Source organism: Nuphar pumila, chromosome 8, assembly GCF_984573655.1.
Source record: "Nuphar pumila chromosome 8, dmNupPumi1.hap1.1, whole genome shotgun sequence".
NCBI classification, from domain to species: domain Eukaryota; kingdom Viridiplantae; phylum Streptophyta; class Magnoliopsida; order Nymphaeales; family Nymphaeaceae; genus Nuphar; species Nuphar pumila.
In genome coordinates this window covers 54,681,217-54,705,249 of record NC_143256.1, presented here as the reverse complement: position 1 = coordinate 54,705,249, position 24,033 = coordinate 54,681,217, and the positions used below count along the sequence as shown (strand labels likewise).

The following is a 24,033-nucleotide window of genomic DNA, read 5'->3' as shown; positions in this document are numbered from 1 at the left end:
TCTTTTTAGAATATGTTTTTGTAATTTTCTTTTTTCTTTTTTATTTTTGTTGCTTTTTGTAAAAGGTGGAAAGCACCTTGGAGGGGCCCACCATCTAGTCGTTGGGCCCCTTCTAACGGTCACATTTGTGACCGTTGGAAGGGGCTCCAACGGCTAGAGGTGGATCCTCTCCAAGGACTCTACCTCCTCTATTTAATTGGGCTCTCCCCTTGTGTATTCCTTAAGCTTTTGGGATTATAGCCCAAGCTCCTTTTCAATCTTATGACTCTTGGGTATGCTTTTGCGCATTTGTGAGTTTGTGTTGTGCTTTTTGTGCATAAGTGTTTCAAGTGTTCTTGTTGTGCGTATGTGTACACATTTGTTTCCAAGAATATTGTAATATTGCTATTAGTATCTTGTTGAAGATACTTTTACAAGAACCACTATATGAACCTACGGATCATGCTTCTTAACAGGGACTAAACAATAGCAGGGAAATCGCATTCCATTAAGTTTATCAAAAAAATGTTACCAACTAGCTTCACCCGATAAAAATACCCCCTTTGTATCCATATGCAAACCCCCGTCATAAAAAAAATCTGAAACCCCCAAATCGTAGATTTGGGGTTTTTGGTTTAGGGTTAACAGAAACCCTTTCCCCCCCCCTTTTTTTTGTGAATGCATATTGCACACTCGACTCACGCTACACCCTAATGAAAAAGACAGTACCACCTACCTCGTTCGGCGTTCTGAAGGTGGCTGTCGCGATTTGGATGCAGTCGCGCTCCCTTCGTCGTTGCGAGAGGCCGACATCGTCAGCGCCGCCGCACGCAGAGGAGAGGTCAAAGAGGAGGAGATGGAGGGTGTACCAGAGAGAGCCGGTGTCGAGGCCTTATCGCATGTAGGGAAGGAGGAGAGAGAGAGAGATCAAGAGGGAGATGAGTGAGAAGGGAGTCGCAGGTGTGAGGGTCCCCTCCTCCCCTCTTGCGACTACTTGAAGGCTCGGGGGAGCTTGATTCAGGAAACCCCGAAGGGGTTTCCTTTCTCAACGTAAGGGGAGGCGACGGGGGTTTGAAACGTGCGAGGGTTTTAACCCTCGCATTCGCATTTCATAACCCTAATGGGTTTCGGGTACGGGTCGGGTTCAGACCAGACCCGAGTTCGATAATTTTATACTTTTTTTGTAACTCGCCTCATTACACGGGGGGGGGGGGGGGGGGCTTGGGTACGGGTCCGGGTCCCAGCTGTAGCGTGGATCCGCGGTTTGGATCCGTAGGTCTCGCAGTGTGGATCCGTAGGTTGGATCCAAATGGATCCACCTGCGGGTCCGCACAGGTTATATATGTATATATTATGCTAAATATTATTTGTATTATCCTTAGTTATTTTTCTTAAAAACATATATATATAAGTTATTATACATATATATATGGATGCTTTGTGGATCCTGGATCCGAAATGCGGATCCCACGCCCAACTTTAGAAAAAAAATACCTATTATTTTCAGATAAATTTAAACAATTAATGTCAAAAATCGAGGTTATTACAATTATGTTAAGACATTTTTTTCCTTGAAGACCACATGAAATGTATAACTGCCTGGTTTGAAGAGTAAACTAGTGAACCATGTGGACCAGAACAGTTCAATGGTTACTGTTTTACTTGTTGAAAAGGTTGATTTGATAATCTTTTATGCTGTTATTTACTTAAAATATAAACCATAAGAAAGAAGAAAAAAATATTTAAAAAAAAAATAAGCATGTCTTAAAATACATTTCTTCCCTAATGAAATATCTTACTGGGACATTTTTCTGCATGTAGGTGCGTGGGATGATGTTTGCTAAGGAAGTCAGAAAGCAGTTATCTCAAATAATGAAGAAAATTGCTACAGGTTGGTGATAAAAGCGTCAATACTGTGCTTGTACTCTTATACTCACTCTCATGCTTAGCTTGTTCAAATATAAGAGATTTTAGCTTTAGTTCCTCGATCAATATTATTTGAATTATTGTCTGAACAAGCCTCTACTACTTGGTTCTGTAACTTTCATGATAAGAAAGAGGCTTTAAAAGGGCAGAAATGGATCATTATCTTTTTTGGTGATTATACTGTAATATGTAGATGATATAATTATTACATGCAACTCCTTAAAATTAATTACAGAAACTAAGTTATTTCTACACATGAAGTTTCAAAGAAAAGATTTGGGCAGCTCACATTATTTCTTAGGCATAGAAGTTGATAGGACGAACAATGAATTAAAGATTTGCTAACAGAAATATGCCAAAGCTATGCTAAAAAAAGTGCAAGCAATTGCAAACCTATTGAGACCCAGATGCTATGAACAAGATATTATCAAGAGAGGATGCTCAAAGACTCAGACAAATATAGAAGTACAGTAGGAGCATTGCAGTACTTTATAGTAACATGACTAGGCATTTCTTATGTTATAAATTAGGATGTCAATTTATGCATGCACCTACTTCTAACCACATGGAAGCCCTAAAGAGAGTAATGAGGTATGTTAAAGGCACTATTAGTCATGGGTATTGTATATAAAAAGAATCATCCACAAAGTAACACCATAGAATCAGTGATTAGTTACTCCGACACTGACCAGGCTGGGGACCCAACAAAAGAACAATTTCTAAATATTGTGCTTTCTTGGAGAGATTTAATTTCATGGAGAAGTAGAAAGCAAAAGAACATGACTAGGTCAAGTTACAGGGCTTTAATAGTTATTGTAGCTGAAATTGTTTGGATTAAGGGTTTGATGAACATATTGCGATTAAAGCCACTGCATTCAACTATGTACTGTGATGATAAAAATGCTCTAGCTCTTGCTATGGACCTCGTGTTTCATGATAGAGCTAAGCACTTTGAAATTGATTGCCATTTTGTGAGAGAAAATGTTCTACTTGAAAAATGAATTGATTTCATTTTGCCAAGGATACATACAATATCTTTTTCATTCAAAAAAAAAATCGCAAAAGGGAAAAAATGCATTTTTGATAATCTTCATTGTCCAAATCTTTTGTATCAAGTTACAATATCCTTATCTTGGACATAATTACAAAAAAATTTAGAAGATAGAGATGAAAAATGCATGAAGTAGAGATCTCCTCTCCTATGGCTTTGCCCAATCAGCTCCCCTGACTGGAGATCATGCACGAAGCAACCCTTAGTTGAGAAGGAGATTTCACACCTATGGTTGAAAATTTGAGAAACTGAAAAAATATTCAAATTCAATTTAGGAACAACTCTAACTTTTGGAACAAAGAATTTTTGACAATTTTTAGAATCTAAAGTTTCAATACACGATAAATTTGAGTTAGTGAATAATTCAGAAAGAACATTCTCATGGGCAGTCATGTGAAAAGAAGCTCTCGAGTCAAGAATCCGAGAGCACATACCTGCAGGAGATGATGAGGCAATAATGGCACTGGAAGTAGAAAATGATGCCGTGAGAAATTGATGAAGTGCCTCCGTTAATTGACTAATGATATCTTTGAGATCTTCTCCATTCTTTTTTAATGTGGATTCTCCAACGGAAGCCACCTTTCCTTTGAGCTTTAGGCATACCGGTTTGATATGACCGTGTTCATTACAAAAGTGGAAAACAATCTTTGTTGGTCCTCTGTTGTTTGAGAGAAATGCAACTTTGGATTCGTACCTTGCAGCCACAAGAGAATGAGAGATGAGAAAGAGAGAGAGGAATGTGTGAAATAAGGGTCATATGTCCCCCTGCTATTCACGCCCCTTTATACATAAGAACATTGTACAATAATACCCTTGCACATAGGGGAAAATACAATACACTAACAGTTGTACATAAAGAACACAAATGCCTTTACACGAGTTACAATCTTAACATCTTAACACACACCATCAAACCGAACATGATTCATTTGTGATGACCATGGTCAGTCTACGCTTAAGAAGCCAATGTCAGTCTATGTTTTATATATAAGAACACTGTACAATAATACCCTTGCACATAGGGGAAAATACAATACACTAACAGTTACACATAAAGGACACAAATGCCTTTACACGAGTTACAATCTTAACATCTTAACACACACCATCAAACTGAACATGATTCATTTGTGATGACCATGGTCAGTCTACGCTTAAGAAGCCAATGTCGAGCACAAGTTAATGGTTTAGTAAACAGATTGGTTGCTTGGTCATCACCCTTGATAAAAAGAGGTTGAATCTCCTTGCTTTCAACCTTCTCTAGTATGAAGTGTTGATCTAGTTCAACATGTTTCATTTTTCCATGTTGAACAAGATTAGAGGCAATGAAAATGACATTTCTATTGTCACAAAACAATAGGGATCCATTTCCATGTTGAACAAGAAGAAAAGAAAAAAAATATTTTTTTTCTCAAAGCATCCATCGATTTTCTATCTTTTTCTGATCTACGAATCAAGATATGGGTTTCTCTCTAAATTCACTCGGGGAAGGAAATCGTATAAATCAATTTAAGCATGAGTTTGTTGGGGAAAGGAGAAATCGGATTTCATGTATATATATATATGTATAGATTTATTTTTTTTTATGATGGTCGATTTCCTTTATGCATCAAAGTCTGAAAATATAGATGTCGATTTCATGGTTTGTGCATCTAAATATGTATAGGCATATACATATTTAGGTTTGACGATTTTACATCTCAGAATAGGCATGTCAATTTTCAATTTTTATTGCTTATGCATATCAAATATACATATGAATTCATAATGTTGATTTTCTTCATCATACATCGAAAAATATCCATGTAGCTTAGGTTTATGGAAGCATTTGAAAATATATGCGTAGTTCAGTCTTGGTGATATTTTTGCTCAGTTATGCTGAATATGTATATATATATATATATATATATATCTATATATATATATATATATATATATATATATATATATATATATATATATATATATATATATATAGGTTCTATCAATTATATGAGCATGCATCTGAATATATTCTTTGATTCAGATTTTATCGAGTTACATATACATGCATGTGAACATATTTTGTTGATTCAGGTTTGCCGAGTTATGCACATAACCCTGCATCTGAACATATTTTGATTTAGATTTTGCCGAGCTACACAATCATGCATCTGAATACATGTTTTGAGTCAGATTCTGAATATACATATTGTTTTGATTTAGATTTGCCGAATCACATGCTTATACTGTTTTGGTTTAGATATGCCGAATCACATGCTTATATTGTTTTGGTTCAGATTGTTAAAATATAGTTTGCGTATGGATCTGGATCCATATCCATACGCATGTTAAATGAAACACATGCACAATACAGTTTCATTAATGACATTCTTGTAGTACCTCTGAAATTAAAAACTCATTGTATATCTGCTTTTTTTTTTATAAAGCTTAGGGTTTGGAGGTCGAGCCTGTGCGCGCCGCCTCAGCCATTTTGCATCTCCTTCTCTCTCTCTCTCTACTTTCCTGTGCAAGCTGAACCACACACACATCCATACAAAATCTCATATGGTATCAGAGCTGAGGTTGCAGAATCCTATCAGATGTTCAGCGAGATCTGAAGAAACAGGTTTTGGTTCATCTTTTTCCTTTTTTATTCTCCTTTCCGAACCCTTCTATGCAACTCGTTCTTTTCTGCTAGTTCTCGTTCATCATCTGTCTATCTTCTTAACGTGATACCAATCCCATCTTCGTCTCAGTCCCAGAACTAAACAGGTTCGTAAACTTCTGCTACTCATTTTTTTTTCTTGATTCTCGTTCATCAACGACTGTCAGCCACATCAATGACTGCAGCCATCAATGACTGTCAGCCATATTGCAGCCATCATTTCTTGATTCTCGTTCATCAACGACTGCAACCATCAATGACTGTCAGCCACATTGCAGCCATCATTTCTTGATTCTCGTTCAACTCTTAACGTCTCTGTCACTCTTTCCTCGACAAGGCATCAACTGAAAAGATAGCGTCTGTTTACCTTGGACCGGATCCTTAAGATCCAGATCCAATAATTTATCTTTAATATTCCAGACGTCTCTTGTAAGTGGTCATGTTGTAATTTTTTATTTATTATTAAGGGTAAACTTGTACCCTAATATGTTTTGTAATACCTATATATACAATGAAAAGGGGACGCCCAGGGAAGGCATTCCTCTCTGTTTCGTATACCCCTCTTTTCTGTTGTCTTTCTGTCTTCTACAGGTAAAGGACTGGAGATCTGAAAGTCTAACATGGTATCAGAGCACGTTAGAGATCTGAGCGTGAACGTGATTTCCAGAAGGTATGACTGAAGAGACTCTTTACTCTCCAATAAAAAAAAAAATCTTCCGTAGTCTTGTCTCTCGCCTTTAACCCTTATTAAACTTTTCACGTCCTACCTTCCTCTTTTCTGTTCTCTTTTGATTCTCTCTACTCGCGACAGCCTCGAACTACCTTTCGTTTCAGCCTGTCACAAATTTATTCTGTTTTGACTTCAGATCTGGATTGTTCCAGCCTGTCGCAACCCTATTTTTTTTTCTTCTGATCTACTGTTCTCTAGGTGGGTCAGATCTCCAGATCTGGAACTGTGAATCCCAGATTTGAAAATCGTTGCCTTCTGCATTCACATTCTTTTTCACTGAATATCGTTCCACTATCTTAACATCTTCTATATTCTTCTTACTGCTGAGCCAAAAGATAACCAGATCTGATTAGTATCTGGTCTGTCTATCACCATCCTTGTTTTCTGTATTTCTTTTCCAATATTCCTTTATCTACTATGGATTTCCCCGCTGCACAGTCCAGTCTTTCCGCGAGCTTCCTTAACCAACTTGTGTCTGAAAAACTACACACTTCCAATTTTTTGACCTGGAAAAGACAAATAATCCCTTTTATAAGGAGTCAGGGTCTCCTTTGTCATCTTGATGGATCCGTAGCAGCCCCTCCAAAACTTATATCTCGTGAAGATAAGGATGACAAAGGGGTAACATCTACTAGTCTCATTTCAAATCCAGAATATCTTAGCTGGGAAAAACGAGATCAGCTACTTGTGGCCTATATCACTTCGACCCGATCGCAGGAAGTCCTTATTGCCATTCCAGATGATTGCACAACTGCACAGTTATGGGACAGATTGGTTTGCACATATTCTCAGATTTCAGAGGCTCGAGTGATATTCCTCAAGCATGAATTTCAGATGATGAGGAAGGATTCTTTGACTGTCATGGCATATTTGAATAAAATGAAAAGTGTAGCTGATCAGTTAGCTCTCATGGGATGCCTTGTTAGTGATAAAGACATGGTTCAACAGATTTTGAATGGATTGGGAGCTGATTATCATGTTCTTACAACTTCATTGTTGTGTCTACCTGAATTACCAAAGTTTGAGGATTTACGTGCTAAGTTGCTACAATATGAGATGTCGTTGAAGGGTTTGCCAGAGGAATCTCATACACAAGGAAACAATGAGGATGTTCTTGCCACAAGGAGAGGAGGATATGGTTTTCGAGGACGTGGAGGACAGGGCAGAAATGCCTCAGGGGGACGTGGGCTCTTACCCACCCCTAATACTCTTCCGAATTCTCAAGGATAGAGAAATGTGCCTGCATGTTATATATGCAACAAAAAGGGTCATGTTAAGGCCAACTGCTGGTTTAATCCGCAAAATAAAGGGAATCACCAGCAAGGAGAGCAGAAGAAAAGAACTGAATCAAATGGAGAATTAAAAGAATTGCTCATGTCAGCCCTAGCAGCATTGAATTTAAAACAGAATGAGCAGGGAACATGGTATGTTGATTCTGAGGCAGCAACTCTGAAAGTGCACTAGGATCGAGGCAACGAGCACTAGAGGGGGGTGAATAGTGCTTTTAAAATTTTCTGCGGAATATAGAATGATTTTGCAAATCTCAAAGCAAACACACAAAGAACACAAGATTTTATCCTGGTTCGGTCTATCCCGACCTACATCCAGTCCCCAAGCAAAACCCGCTTGAGATTATCCACTATCAACCTTGTTAACTACAAGATCACACAGACCATAATCGGTCCCACTTTCAGTAACAATCCTACTGAAAGCAAACAACTCCTTTACACAAAGGAGTCCTTTTTACAAAAAAGAAATAACAACTTACAATACAACCTATGAGCCTTTCTTTTGAATGCAAATGAGATGCAATTGGCTTTTGAGGTTGTTGAAACACTATACTCACGAATTCACTATCTCTCAAAGTGATTTGAGTGAAAAACTGAAGTGAAAATATCACGTGAGTGAGAAAACAAATACTTGAATGAATAGGAGTGAAAATCAATAAGTAAATGATTCAAATCGATTGAATTCTTGTTGTATTTGAGTGTAAAATGCACTCATATTTATAGTTAAAGTTTTCCATACGTTGAGGGTATGAAAGGGTGTCAAAACTGTCCATTTCGAACGATCAAAACGTTTGAAAAATGAAAAGACGCGCCTTTTTGAAGTTTCAGGAAAACGGCAAAATTAGTCGACTGAAACATCAGTTAGTCGACTAATAGTTAGTTATTAGTAGACTGACCGTTATCGTTGGTCGACTGATCTGTTAATCGAGCCATTTGAAAATCTGAACTTTTGAAACTTAGTCGACTTGAGAAAAGTTAGTCGACTGATAATATCATCAGTAGACTGAAAAACCTTTTAGTCGACTGCTGCTAAAAACTTCTGAAAAATAAACATTCTGTTCGGTCGACTGATAAAAAGCATTAGTCGACTGCTGCTAAATTTTCAGAAAACACATGTTCTGTTCAGTCGACTGATAAAACCATTAGTCGACTGCTGCTAATTTTCCAGAAAACAGACATTCTGTCCAGTCGACTGATAAAATCTTCGGTTGACTAATTTGACAAGAATGACTTTTTAGAAAATATGGCGCGAAAGGATTAGTCGACTGGTAAGTCTATTGGTCGACTAATAAACATGAAAATTTAAGAAGAGAGTTTTCTAAAAAGATTTTCAAAAGTGTTTCTTTTAGAAAAGTTTTTCTAAAGACTTTTAAGGTGAAATGCAACCTAAATATGCACTCTAAGTAAGGCTCTTACAAGAATCTAAGACTTTTAATGAATTAACATTTGCACACTAGTCTTCAAAGATTCTTCATCGAATTCTTCAATTTCTTCATAGCCTTAGCTGAAATGCAGTTGATTCCACTTGCTCATCATCAAAACCTTGTACTTGAAGTATCATGTATGGCTTCATTGTCGTAACAATCTCCCCCTTTTTGATGATGACAAACTTAATCAAAGATGAAGCATTTAGATGCATAGATGGAGATTTTACTCCCCCTATCAATATGCTGCAAAACATTAAAAGTTAGCACATTTAAAGCACATATATCACATATTGATTGGTTTGCATTTCCATTCATCATTTCTTCATGCATTTAGAAATACATTCATTCAAAGCTTTCTTTTTCTCTTAATTTTGCATTTCTCATGCAAGATCTCCTGCAATGTAATTGCTATCATCTTTTTCTTAAGATCTCCTGAAAGTTCAATGTAATGCTATCTTTATCTTTTTCTCCCCCTTTGTCAGAATCAAAAAGAGTAAGGGCAAAAATAGCATAAGCAAAATAGAGATACAAGTTTAAAAATATTACAACCCATAAAGTATGTATTTCAAAGATCAAAGATCAGAAAAGAGAGTTCCGACGTGTTTTGAAGATGCGCCAGTCACTGCAAGAGGATTCCAGCGTCTCCCTGTTACGGTAAGAAAATCCCGGCGATGATGGAGTCGAACGACACTCCGAGGGTTTTTCGGAAGAGAGAGAGGAAAGAGAGAAAGAGGGGTTTTCGTTTTTTAAGGGTTTCGTTTTTAAGAAAAACGAAAAGGTTCGAAGTGAAACGATGCCTCTTTAAAAAAAACGGGTTTTAAAACAAATCCAAGGGGTGTCGGGTCCCTTCATTTAAAATTTTTAAAAAAAAATTTAGTCGACTAAAACTTTATCGGTCGACTAAAAAGTGCGACTTATTCTAAAAATATCATCAGTCGACTAGAAATATATCGGTCGACTAATATGATGCGATACATTCCAAAATATAAAACACCAGTCGACTATAATTTTATCGGTCGACTAATATAGTGCGATTTTGAGATTTTGTTAAAAAATCAGCATTTTTATAAATCCAAAAATGAGCAAATACCTAGTTCTCTCCTAATTCTCATAAAATCTTCATTTTTAAGAGGTTTAGTGAAGATATCGGCATGTTGTTCTTTAGTGGAAATAAAATTTAACGAAATATCTCCTTTTAACACATAATCTCTTAAAAAATGATGTCTAACTTCAATATGTTTAGTTCTTGAGTGCTGAATTGGATTTTTCGAAAGATTTATAGCACTAGTGTTATCACAATAAATAGTTGTTGTGGAGTAATTCAAACCAAAATCTTTTAAGGTCTGTTTCATCCAAAGTACTTGTGAACATGCTAAACTAGCCGCTATATATTCTGCTTCAGTTGTTGAAAGTGATACTGAATTTTGCTTTTTACTAAACCAAGAGACTAAGGAATTTCCTAAGAAATGACAAGTTCCACTAGTACTCTTGCGATCAGATTTACTTCCTGCAAAATCTGCATCACTATATGAAACTAAATCAAAGGAAGATGATTTTGGGTAAAACAAACCGAAATCTTAAGTATCTTTCAAATAACGAAGAATTTGTTTTACTGCAGTTAAATGAGATTCCTTTGGATTAGCTTGAAATCTTGCACACATACAAACACTAAACATAATATCAGGTCGACTAGCAGTTAAGTATAATAGAGATCTGATCATACCTCTGTAGAGCTTAGTATCTACACTTTTATCATTTTCATCTTTATCAAGAGAAGTAGTTGTACTCATAGGATTCCTTCTTGATTTCGATGAGTCCATCCCAAATCTCTTGAGAAGTTCTTTTGTATACTTAGCCTGATTGATGAAGATTCCTTCTTCAGTTTGCTTTATTTGAAGTCCAAGGAAGTAGTTTAATTCGCCCATCAAGCTCATTTCAAACTATTCCTGCATAGCTTTAGCAAATTCTTTACAAAGAGAATCATTAGTAGAACCAAATATTATGTCATCAACATAAATTTGTACAATAAGAATATCTGAATTAAGATTTTTAATAAATAAAGTGGAGTCTACCCGACCAATGGAAAAACCAGATTGTTCTAGAAAATTTCGTAGTCTTTCATACCACGCTCTTGGTGCTTGTTTGAGTCCATACAAGGCTCTTTTCAATTTGTAGACTTTTTCTGGATATTTCTCATTTTCAAAGCCTGGAGGTTGCTCTACATAAACTTCTTCATTGATGTGTCCATTTAAGAATGCACTCTTAACATCAATTTGATATAACTTGAAGTTCATGTAACTAGCAAAAGCAAGCATCATTCGAATTGACTCTAATCGAGCCACTGATGCATAGGTTTCATCAAAATCTATGCCTTCTTCTTGATTATAACCTTGTGCCACTAGCCTTGCTTTGTTACGAATGACTTCACCATTTTCATCCAGCTTATTTCGGAAGACCCATCTTGTTCCAATTACTAGATGATCCTTTGGTCTATCAACTAGATCCCAAACATCATTCCTAGTAAATTGGTTAAGTTCTTCAGACATGGTTAAAAGCCAAAATTCATCATCACATGCCTCATTGATATTCTTTGGTTCTAATTTAGATATGAAAGCAACATTTGCAATATATTTTTCTAACTGCCTTCTAGTTTGGACACCACTCTTTATTTCACCAATAACTTGTTCATGAGGATGATTAGGAACTTCTTTCCAAACCGGTTGAAGAGGAATATTTTCTTGAGAAGTACTTTCTATCAAGGGTTCTTCTTGAAGTATTGCTTCTTCTTCTTCGCTTAGAGGTATAACCTGCTCACAATTCTCATCAAATGCAACATGTAAAGATTCTTCAATACAAGATGTTCTTTTATTGAAAATACGATATGCTTTACTTCTAGAAGAATATCCAAGAAATATTGATTCATCTGATTTTGAATCAAACTTATCAAGATTATCTTTGGTATTTAACAAGAAACATTTACTACCAAAATTTTTGAAATATGAGATCTTTGGTATACGATCATAATACAATTCAAAACATGTTTTATGTAAAATTGGTCGAATAAGAACACGATTTAAGACATAACATGCTGTATTAATTGCTTCAGCCCAAAAATATTTTGGTAAATTTTTATCTTGAAGCATGGTTTTAGCACATTCTTGTAAAGTTCTATTCTTTCTTTCAACAACTCCATTTTGTGGAGCCGCTCTAGGAAAAGCAAAGTTGTGAGATATACCATGTAAATCACAAAACTTTAGAAAAGATTCATTTTCAAATTCACCACCATGATCACTACGAATTTTAATAATAGATGTAGATTTTTCATTTGTAATTCTTCTACAAAGTTTAGAAAATTCTGAAAAAGCATCATTTTTGCTTTTTAGAAAAATCACCCATGTAAACCGAGAATAATCATCTACTATAACAAAAGCATACTTGCTACCATTCAAACTTTGAATTCTAGATGGTCCAAATAGATCTAAATGTAAAAGTTCAAGAGGACGTTTTGTTGAAACTATATCTTTTGCTTTAAAAGAACTCTTGATTTGTTTACCCCTTTGACAAACATCACATAAGTGATCCTTTTTATATGGTATTCTAGGTAGGCCTCTTACAAGATCATTCTTGGATAATTTTGAAATAATTTTAAAGTTAACATGTCCAAGTCTCTTGTGCCATAACCATTGAATTTCATTTGAAACAATAAGACATTTTTCATTAAAAGAGGGTAATTCATCTAGATATAGTTCATACACATTGTTTATTCTTTTACCTTTAAAAATGATCTTTTTAGATTGAAAATCAGAAATTAAGCATAAATCATTTTTAAAAGAGACATGAAAACCTTTATCTCATAATTGACTGATAGATATTAAATTATGCATTAAACCATCTACTAAAAGAACATTTTCTATCAAGGGAAATTTTGGATGACCAATATTACCAATACCTATCACTTTTCCCTTGTTATTGTCACCAAAGGTGATAGTTCCTCCATCCTTATTTTGGAGGGTGAAAAATAACTCCGGCCTTCCAGTCATATGTTTGGAACAGCCGCTGTCCAATATCCATTTGCTCCTTATGTTGTGTACCTACAACAAAATCAGAAAACAAAGCATTTGACCCCTTTCTATTTTCGGGTCCATGAGAGTTAGTCTTAGGAACCCATATCCATTTGGATTTTGGTTTCCTTTGATAATAAATATTCTTTCTATAAAAGGATTTAGAATAAACATTTCTAGAATAATCATTTCTAGATGCATTTCTATTAGAACTAAAAAGTTTAGTTCTATGAACAAAAGGTTGAGAATAATGTCTTTGATTAGATCACGCTGTGATCAAAACGATAAACAAGGTATATTGATGACAGAATGAATAATGAAAGAAAAAAGTATATTCAATAAAGGGTTTGGGGTCGAAAATCTGGGCTGAGTCACTCAGTCCTCTCTGAGTTAACTCAGATTAGGTAGGGAAGATAGTTTGATCAGATCTGATTAACGTCAGATCTGATCGAGTTCAAGGGACAGAAAAACATAGACAGATCTGATTATCGTCAGATCTGAGTAATGTCAGATCTGATCGAGAAGAAAAGAAAGAAAAAAAATCAGACGAGATTGGGGAGACAGAAAAAGTTTTTCTTGACTTAGAAGAGAAAATCGAGAAGAGATAGATCTTTTAGACGTACGTTTGAGATCGATTCCAGTTTCAGCTGAAGCGTGGCTCTTATACCATGTTAGTTTTTCAATATTCAGGTCGTTCCACACGTGAGAGCTGAGAAACAGAGAGAGAGAGAGAAAGGGAGAGAGAAGCTGGAGAAAAACCGATACCCTATTATCTTAGGGTCGGCTGCTGTGTAAACTCATTTATACTAACATGCTATTACAAAGATTAGGGTACTAAAGTACCCTCATTACAATAAAGAAATTACACAATGCCATTAATGAAAAGTTAATGTCACAGGTCTGGATCTCTAGATCCATGACCCGTAACAAGGGAAAACACTTCTTTTCAATGTTGGCACATATCTTAATATCCACATTATTCATGAATCATACAAGAATTTTGGCATGGTTACTCTCCTAATCCTCTACCTTCAATTGATATTCATAAATGGATTTTGTTCGATCTTCTCCGTCAGGATCCTTTTATTGGTCTCCTTTAAGCTTGGTGAGCTTTAGTTGAGGCTCGAGAGTAGTGCCAATCACATACCCCCAAAGCTTCTTCCCTTTGAGGTGATTCTCTATTACAGCGGACTACATTATATAGTTGCTTCCATTACGTTTGGAAGAGAGTTCAATCTTAGCATCTTGCTCCATGTTGAAGGTGAAAAGCAAAAGAGAGAGAAATAGAGAGAGAGGAAGATGATCACAAACACTTCAACTACGATCATGACGAGCACACGGTCCCTTGATCACCACGAACAACACGTTCTAAGGTCCATGGGCTCTGATACCATGTAATGAAACTAAAAATGTACAAAGACAATGCCCCTAATGGGCTACAAAAGAACAAAGTGTGCACCAACACAAGAGCCACTAATGAGAAAAAACACAATAAGCCGCAAAGGGCTAATACAAGTTACTCACAAAAGCACATAATTGCATATGAATAATAAAAATAATTATATTGAGAATGCTAAACAAAAGCATACATGGAGAGGGGCCAAATGGCTCTTTAAATAGCCAACTATGGGCCTCATAGACCGTTGGGGAGCTCCCAACGGCTCTAAGATCCATTGACTTTAATGCCCTTACATATTAGAATAAAGACAAAAAAGGAAAAATAAAAAGAAAAAGATAAAATACAAGACTGCATCCAATGGTTATCATCTATTATATATGAGTGAAAAGACAGAAATACCCCTAGAGGGTATTACCTATTACATAAAGATATCTATCTATATATATATATATATAGATATGTGAAAATCTCTATAAAAACAGATTTTGTGTATAAACACAATACTAGAAACACAAAGTGTGCACAAAGGCATAAAAGGAGAACTCTCACAAGTGCACAAAGGCACGGATACAAATGCACAAACGTAAAAAAATATCAACTTCAATATCTTGGGTCCCAAAAGTGGGCTTTACAAAAGTGTAAGTTACAAGGGGGTAACACCCCATATGTATAATACAAGAGAGAGAGGGAATGAGGGAGTGTTGGGCTCCCAACAGCTCTCTCTACTTTATGCTTTTTGACTTTGGTCAAAAAAGCATAAAGCCAAATAAGTCCAAAAATAAACTAAAAAAGAAAAAGAAACCTAACCTAGTTAAATAAACTAACCTAATCCTAACTAAATTTAAAAGTAAACTAAAACTATGAGATTACATATTAAATTATGTTACATTATTTAACAATATATATATATATATATATATATATATATAGGAATAACATATTTTAACAGTTTAGCACCGACTTGTGGGTCATCATCATCATCACAACTTTTTGGCTTGAATTAGAGGAGTGATAATTTTTTATAAATAAGATAAGAGCTTATATCTGTTAGCACTATTAATTTGCTTACAAAGATTTTAGCATCATCATAGACAGAACAGGTTAATGTCGGTCATGCCATGCACCTATGTTGAGTTCATGGCTTCTTAGTATGTTCTCATCTCTTATGGCCAGCTAATGAGATAACAATTGCTATATTACATTGTTATTTTTATGCATTGTTTGAAATATACATACTATATTGGACATGATCGACACTTTCTCTACTTTGGTTTGTGTTTTTTATTTCTCAGTTTGATAATTTTCTTTGTAGTTTTTTTCTTTAAAAAATTAATTAGTATAATAGTATGTATATTTCAAAATTCTACTGGATTTATTATTTAGACTTTATTAATAATTATGATTGGAATTGTTTAAGAATTTGTAACTTTAAGACGACATTCATGCTTTGTGCTGAAGTGGTGAACTTCAAATCTACACCATTCATCATATATGTATGTATCTGTGTAGATAATGTACCTAATGTATGACCATGCCTTTTTGTCCTAGTTTTACAACATTCTTTCATCATACCAAATGTATCCATATCCATGTGACATAAGTCCTGACTTGGTTGAACCGTGTCAACTCAATGTCTAGGATGAGTTTGTTAGCTTTTATCTTATATAGATGTATAAGATAATAGAAAAGCATCTGTATAAATAAGAGGAACTTGTTTATATTGTTAGAAAGATGTGTGGCATCGAAACTAAGTGACAATTACACAGCATTTACTAATGTAACTTGTATTATAGTAGCAAAATGTATGAGCTACAATTTAGACTCAAATCACATCTGTAGCATCAAACTAGTATGTCAAGCATCAAAGTCAACTGATAACTACCATGCAAAGCTATTTGATTTCATAATCAACTGTCATGAAACAGGCAGAGCTGATCCAGTGATCGAGACTGAGTACTTTACAGAGTACTTGGGCCACACAAAGCACAGAAAATCGCTGCATATGTAGTGATTTTCTGTGTTGTGTTTTACACAGAAAATCGTTGTACATGTAGTGATTTTCTGTGTTTTGTGTTTTACACAGAAAATCGCTGCACATGTAGGGATTTCCTGCAGCAATTTTCTGTGTATTGTGTTTTACACAAAATCATTGCACACAGCGGTTTTCTGTGTTTTGTGTGCCCTGAGTACTTTGCAAAGTACTTGGGCCTGATTACCTAACCACGCCTCTGAAATGGGAACTTAGGGTGTTTTTGATTGGCTGAGCACAACAATTTGTGGGGATTATTGTATCCCAAACCATTGAAACCCACAGTGCCAATCAAACATGGGACTCTTGTTTCCCACCAAAAATGGGACACAATGTCGCTTGTGTCCCACCTTGGCAGAATGCAAGCATTGACCTTGCTTATAAACCTGTCTTCGTGTGGCTTTGATTGTGTGAATAATGTAGTACATCAGACTCCAGAGCTATCCATAATACCAAGTTGTCCAAGTCAAAACGGTCATGAGTCATGACCAACTTGATTAGGATACTGCTAACTCAACTTGATGCAATTCCACCCTGTTCTACAGACAACAGATTTAGTTCCGAGGTTTCATCCGCTTTTTATCATGCTCAGGTCCAACCAGACAAGTTTTCTGAGATCTGAGTCATGTTTTCTTCTTCAATTTGACTACTTTCAGAGGATTGCTGAAAGCACAGAAAATTGTCAACATTTTAATGAAATAAGTTGTCCATGCTAATAACCGAGTGTTTTGTGTACCGCATAGAGCTAAACCTTGTTGTCTTCTGGTTATTTCTAGAAATTACTTAAGTTCAAAATTTTTTTTAGCATGTGATTTTCATGGTTGACCGGTTTAAAGTTTTAATGAATTCCATTGTTTCCATGTCTAGGGCCACTAGATGTGCAATCGATTTACAAGCGACGCGATAGCTTTGAGGACTATGTTCAATTGAGAAGGGCTTTGTGCAAGGGATTTGGAAACCAACTTGCGGAACGCAAGATGCAGCACAATGGCTACAGGACATTAAGCCACAGGTCACAACTTGTGCAGGTACTTTAAGAAAACTTAAAGTGTGAACCTTTTCTGGGAATGTGGTGTCTGATCCATAGTCACAAATATCAGTATCGACTATATCTTGGCGAGGCTATTTCTCACGATATTATGGGTTTGGTGATAAATCTTGGGACTTAAAGAATATAAAAAAATAACAACATAAGTAAAAAAAAATATGTTGTTTAGACAAAAAATACTTAAATAGTAAAAAAAATAAGTAAAAAATGCAAAATAAAGAAGAAAAACATATTTAAAACGTAAAAATAAATAAAAATAGTAAAACTAATTGATAATATTGTGGGTATATCACAAGAATATTGTGATATTCTCATGATAATATTGTGATATTATCAAATTGGCGATAATTTCAACATATCAGGATATTATACGTATATTATCATTTGTTGAATTTACAGCGATAATATCGCGATATTTTGAAAATATCGCCGATATACGCGACTATGGTATAATCTTATTCAAAGTTAGCAGAAGCTTCTTAGGTATGTTGGAAGCATGCTTCCCAAAAACTCGCTTATAAAACTTAATGGGAATCTCAATTCTTCTACACTTCTCCTATGCTTCCCACACTTCGTCCATGCTTGCCTACAAGCTTCATGTATGCTTCTCTCGCGTTTATTTTGATGTTTTCATGTGTTTCCTCTCATGCTTCCACTCACTTTCCATGTGCTTTCTCTAAATTGGTAACCATCATTGTTAGATTTTAACAAAAAAATATTTCTTACACTAAAAAATCGTGAAATATAAGAATAGTCATTTTTATTTTAGTTTTTATTTGCTTCCTATTTGATTCCTATTGAGTTCTCATATTGCTTCCTTATTTATTCATGTTTTTCTTTTAAATTGATTCCTCACTTCTCGTTTTCTCGCTTCCTATAAATTATAAAATATTGTGTTTCTCACTTCCACTTCCTTTTTCATTTACCGCTTCCTCTTGCTAGTCTGTCAACCTTGATCTTATTAAGGTAATGTTTGTCACTAACAAAATAAGGATCCAACAATGGGTTGGGATCAGTCTCTACCAATGTTGTCAGTATCGGTGCGTGTCGGCCGATACGTATCGTATCGGCAGAAAATTGATACGCGTCACCCCTGAATTGAATATTTTAAAATAAATGCAAAAACTTCTTAAATTTATTTTTTTAATATTATTTTAATGGCTTTAACATGTGTCACGTTCTGATTGACATGTAATATTTTTTTAATTATTTTTTGGCCGATTCAGAACGATTCACTTCAGTATTGGTATCGGCTGATTCACCTGAATCATTGGCCAAACGATACAGGGCCAATACCGATACTGACAACATTGGTCTGGACCGAGATAGGTCAGGATTTGATCTGTCCTTAAGGCTCCCTAATAATGTCCGGATAATTGTCTGATTGGATCTGGTTTAGACAACTTCATATGTGGATCCAACTGCGTAAGAACCATACATGACCTTAATCAGGTGAGCGATATTTTTACATCTAGTTGGTCAGATCTTATTTGGATCTCATGTTCGGTCTGGATTCACATTAGAAACCCCAAAACTGTGTCCCGATCTTTCTAGCAATGGAGCCTACAACCCAAATCGGAAAGCTTCATAAAATGTCTTGACTAGGTCAAAGTCCAATTAATATCAAGTTGGGATAGAGCTGGTTCAGGCGAAACCAGAATTAAAACTTATGGAAGTCCTTGTGAACTCCTTGCAATTTCTCCTGTTGTGAATATAGAAAGCAGACTTTTAAATTTTGGAAAGAAAAAGAAAATTGGAAAAACTGACCTTTCAGAAAATTTTGACAGTAAATACTGATTTTTTTTTTCTTATTTTGGGTTGCTCCTATATTCATAATCATTGAAAAAAAGGAAATTTCTTGTATAATAGTGAGCTAAATATTTATGATCACTGAAAGATGAAGTGGTCAACTGTGGTTTAAAATGAAATTATAGTATTACAGATTCTTTTCCCTAATTCATTATGATTTGTTACCATGGTACATCCACAATCCAGATTACTCAAAACCTCACAAATTAAAAGGAAAAATTGAGTTCCGATATAGCTACAAGTTATAAGATCAAACATATTGATAGTCACAATGGGCTAACCAGATCCAAACAGAGAAACAAAAAAAATTAGTCCTTCAAGTCCGGTCCAAAACTTGGGTCTATTTAAAAAGTAGGTTGGTTCTTAGGTATAAAAATTTAAAACCTGTACCGGTTCATTACCAACCCATTTCTATACAATTTACACCTGAACTGACACGGACCCAATCTCAATTTGTACCTAAACCCACTTGTATTTTAACCAATTTATGCCTGTAGAGATAACAACCTGAACTGATTCATACTCAAATGAATAAAAGGAACTAATACATTTACACCAGTTTAAAACATGCTTGAATATGCACATATGTCCACTGTTATGAAGTGAGTAACTTAACTCTTCCCTATATATTTGTTCAGCATTAATTGCCCTTAAGTTTATGAAGCTTTCTAGTCGATTTCAACTTAACCAGTTTGGGCTGAATCTGACTGGCAACCTCCACAGTTTATATCCAAACCAAATCAAGCTAGTACTTTTTGTAGACCCAATTGATTTATACATGAACAGCTTCTAACTCAAACTGTTATATATATCCAACCCAAATTACATCTATACCAAACCCAATTCAACCTGTTGAAGGCTTTGTCTCAACAAATATCAGACCTGATATACACCTGAACCTCATGACTTGTAGGGATAAATATTAACCCAAAAGAAACCCAAGTGCAGTTCATATCAGTTCAAGGTGGTCCAATTTTCACACTAGGTTCAAAATCGGGTCTGATCAGTGTTGTGAAAAGCGTTGAGGCGTAGCGAGGCACTCCACCAAAATCTGAGACGAGGCGTAAGCCTCAAAAAACAATTTTTAAACTTAAAAAAGACTATAAAAAATATCTAAAATTATGAATAAATAAAAAATGCTTTATTGATGAAGCAACAACTGACGAGAAATAAAAAATCTCAAATAAATACTGAAAAAAATAGAGATTAACATGTAAAAGTAACATTAATGCAACAACTTGATCTATGTAAGTATCTAAGAAATAAAATATGAGCATTCATTCAATTATATATAAGCCAATATGTTTATGTGAAATTCATCAACTATTAATAATCGATGAACTTTTGGATGTTTATCAAGTTAATTAACCTGCACGAGCTTTTAAAAAAAACACCTTTGGATCTAGATCTCAATAGGAGATCCACAAGGATCGACCTCCATGAAACCCAGTTCAAATCATACATTTGACATGTATAGTATCCACTAAATCTCCTAATTAAATGTGTTGGGATCCAGTAATAGGTCCAAAATTGTGAAACATTATGACAAGGACTTGGATCCATTCAATGAACCCTATCCGGGTTTAGAAGAATATATATAGCCGGATCTCTTAAGAGACCCGGACCACTCAAAACCTTTAATGTCATAAAACCATATCCATTTGATAGATCCAATCTCTAAAACAGGTTGGATCCAAGCTAGGTCCATATTGATAAGAACTATGGGTCTAGAGTTGGATATGGACTCATTGTCAAGACATGCAAAGACCTAATTGTAGATGATATATATATATATATATATATATATATATATATATATATATATATATATATATATATATATATATATATATATATATATATATATATAGTGTAGGTGTGGTTTTGGATTTGGATACAAATCTAAATCCATTTTAAAAATCTATTTCTACGTTATATTGCATTGGATTGGATCCAATTCCAATTCCAATTCAATGCAATTGTGTTGTATTTAGAATTTGGTTGGGTTCGTTTGGACCCAAACCCAAAGCTATTCAATGTGAGACTCATTTTGGGTTTTGTTCGGATCTTGGATCCAACATGACCAATCCAATCTGAAATAACAACACCCAAATGATATATATATATATATATATTAAATAAATATGTAATTAGATTGAGTTAGGTCCAAATGGGCCCAACCCAATCCGACCTTATTAACCGATTTCCCTCTCTTAAGATGGTTTGGATCATGGTTGCCAGTTGAGGAAGCGATACGAGAAGCGGGAGCGGGAAGCGAGGCACTTTCAAAATTTTAGGAAGCGGGGAAGCGTGGGACCACTTAGGACCGATTCGGGAAGCGTCCCGGAAGCGACCTAGGAATCGTCTCGGAAGCGACCTAGGAAGCGTCTCGGAAGCGAGGGGGAAGCAAAAAAAAATAAAAATAAAAAATAAAAAATACAAAAAATTGAAAAAAAAAACAGGGGAAGCGAGGGGGAAGCATGGGGGAAGCGTGGGGGAAGCGTGATGGGAAGTGCGCTTCCCATTAAAGGGAAGCGTGTCCCCCATTAAAGGGAAGCGTGCTTCCCAAAAAAGGGGGACGCTTCCCCCCACGCTTCGGAAGCGCGACGTTTCGCGCTTCCGAAGCGCGCTTCCCCTTTTAGCTAGGCGCTTCCGGTAACCCTGGTTTGGATCAAGGTTCGACCCACTTAGATTCAACCCAGATCCAAACACTCTAACCGACCCTCTTAAAACAAAGGGTTTAGATCGAGGTTGGATCCAACCCTGATCCAGACACTAGCCGACCTCCACCCCCGACTCTTCCTCTTCATGACAGTCTCTCTCTCGTTCACTCCTCTCTATGTTTACCCCCACGCTCCCTCTCAGATCCCTCTCTCTCTCTCTCCCTCTCTCTGCTCTGCCTACTCCACTACCACCACCAAGAGCGTCGTAGCCGCCGCCCACTGCGCAGGTGAGTCCCCTCCTCCCCTTCTTCTTCTTCTACTACTACTACTACTTTTCTTTTTTTTGCCGCTGGCGACAACTGCAGCAACCCCTGTTGCTGCTGCCACAAGCTAGGCGGAAGGGATTGGCCAAATGCCACCCTGTTGGGTGAGCTTACGTGGACTGTTTGCCTCGCAGAGAGACGAGCAGAGAATGAGGGCCCTCGATATTAACCCTAACTTTGAGGCGCGCCTCGTCTAGAGGCGTATGCCTCAAAGCGTATGAGGCGTACGCCTTAGGGTATTTATGCTTTTATGCTGCGCCTCAAGGCACAAAGGCCCTCGCCTTGAGGCGCGTTTTTAATTACACTGGGTCTGATGAAACTTACCTGAACTGATCCACTTACACCTCTATGAATTTGGTTCAAGGAATTCCTCTGCCTTTAGTAATGTTAATGGGGTGACAATTTCACATAGCTGTTTTACTAAGTGCTGCTGAAAGGCTAGATTGGCCTCAAATTCTGATAACCTTTGCATACATATTCATTATCCATGTAGGTGCATCCGTCTTCTGTACTGCAGCTGGACCAATATGGTCACCTACCAGATTATGTGGTATATAATGAATTGATCACTACATCTAGGCCATTCATGCGGCATGTATGTGCTGTTCAATTACCATGGATTATGCCCATCTTAGAGAAGCTTGAAAAGATGGATATCAACATGCTAAGGTAATTTTGAATATCATGCCTCGACCTTGTGTCAAGTTTCTTTACTATTCAACTTGTCTTAATGTTAATTCTCTTTTATTTTAGCAGTGGTGGTACTCGATCTGCCAAAGAATGTACCTCTCCAAATACGGTAACATTGACATCCTCAAATGTAAAGAGTACGGAGCATGGTGTTGTGAAGGATTCTGATGAGCATGAGAAGAAAATACAAGCTGCAAGAGAGCGTTTTCTTGCAAGAAAAACAAAGTAACTCTTCACATTGGCATTTCATCTGAAGATCCTTTCTTACCATGTACATGTAAAACTTTCAGCCAACCTGTGTGTGCGTGTGTGCATGCTCTCTTGCATGTGCCTTCATCGTATATGGTGTTTCTGCATTGCTTGTAATGATATTTTCCTTTATGGAAAATAAAAATGATGCAGAAAGCATGGTGGATTTAGCTTTTGACAATAGCTGGGGAATTGAGCTCCTGACGTTCTCAAAGGGAAAATGCGTGCCTTCAAAGACTTGTTTCCTTGAAAATGTCCATGTCCAATCGCTCTCTTTGTAAGAAAGGCCTGTGCCAGTGGAAATATGGGAAAAGTTGAACAAAGATTTTCTGCAAAGGCTTCAAGACGTTCATATTAAGCACCAAGGGTTCTCAATGTGGATGTAGTCTTGATTCAAGTGGAAAGCACTGCACTCATGGTTGCAACATTCAACCCCCTCCAATGCCCTCTAGTTTATAGAAATTCAATTCAGATGATTTGATATGGCCAAGAGCAGTGTTTCCCAACAAAGCTTGGCGACTATTATTCCAGCTTGGCAGTGTTGCTGCTGTATTTTCAATAGATTGCATTCAGTCAGGTTGTTTCGATTATCTGGCTTGCTGCTAGCTCAAGGGTGCAACTAAACCATGCTCCAGCCATCCTGACTAGCTAGCCTGCTACCAGGCAATCATATTTAAGGTTGCTCACGTATTTGTACATGAAGGATGCTAGAA

At 36.2% G+C, this 24,033-nt stretch overlaps 1 protein-coding gene across 3 annotated transcripts in view; it reads left to right on the top strand.

The window, feature by feature from the left end:
• LOC149829939 (putative pre-mRNA-splicing factor ATP-dependent RNA helicase DEAH4) overlaps positions 1 to 23,695 on the top strand; it is a 149,889-nt gene extending 126,194 nt beyond the window's left edge. For 2 of the 3 annotated variants that reach the window (XM_090016177.1, XM_090016179.1), the window contains 4 exons: positions 1,801 to 1,870; positions 17,406 to 17,566; positions 22,875 to 23,050; positions 23,135 to 23,695. In XM_090016177.1, the coding sequence (XP_089872303.1) occupies positions 1,801 to 1,870; positions 17,406 to 17,566; positions 22,875 to 23,050; positions 23,135 to 23,300 (573 nt within the window). In that variant the 3' untranslated portion in view covers positions 23,301 to 23,695. The remainder of the gene's footprint in view (positions 1 to 1,800; positions 1,871 to 17,405; positions 17,567 to 22,874; positions 23,051 to 23,134) is intronic. The other variant, XM_090016178.1, reaches the window with a different exon arrangement.
• The last annotated feature ends 338 nt before the right edge of the window (positions 23,696 to 24,033 follow it).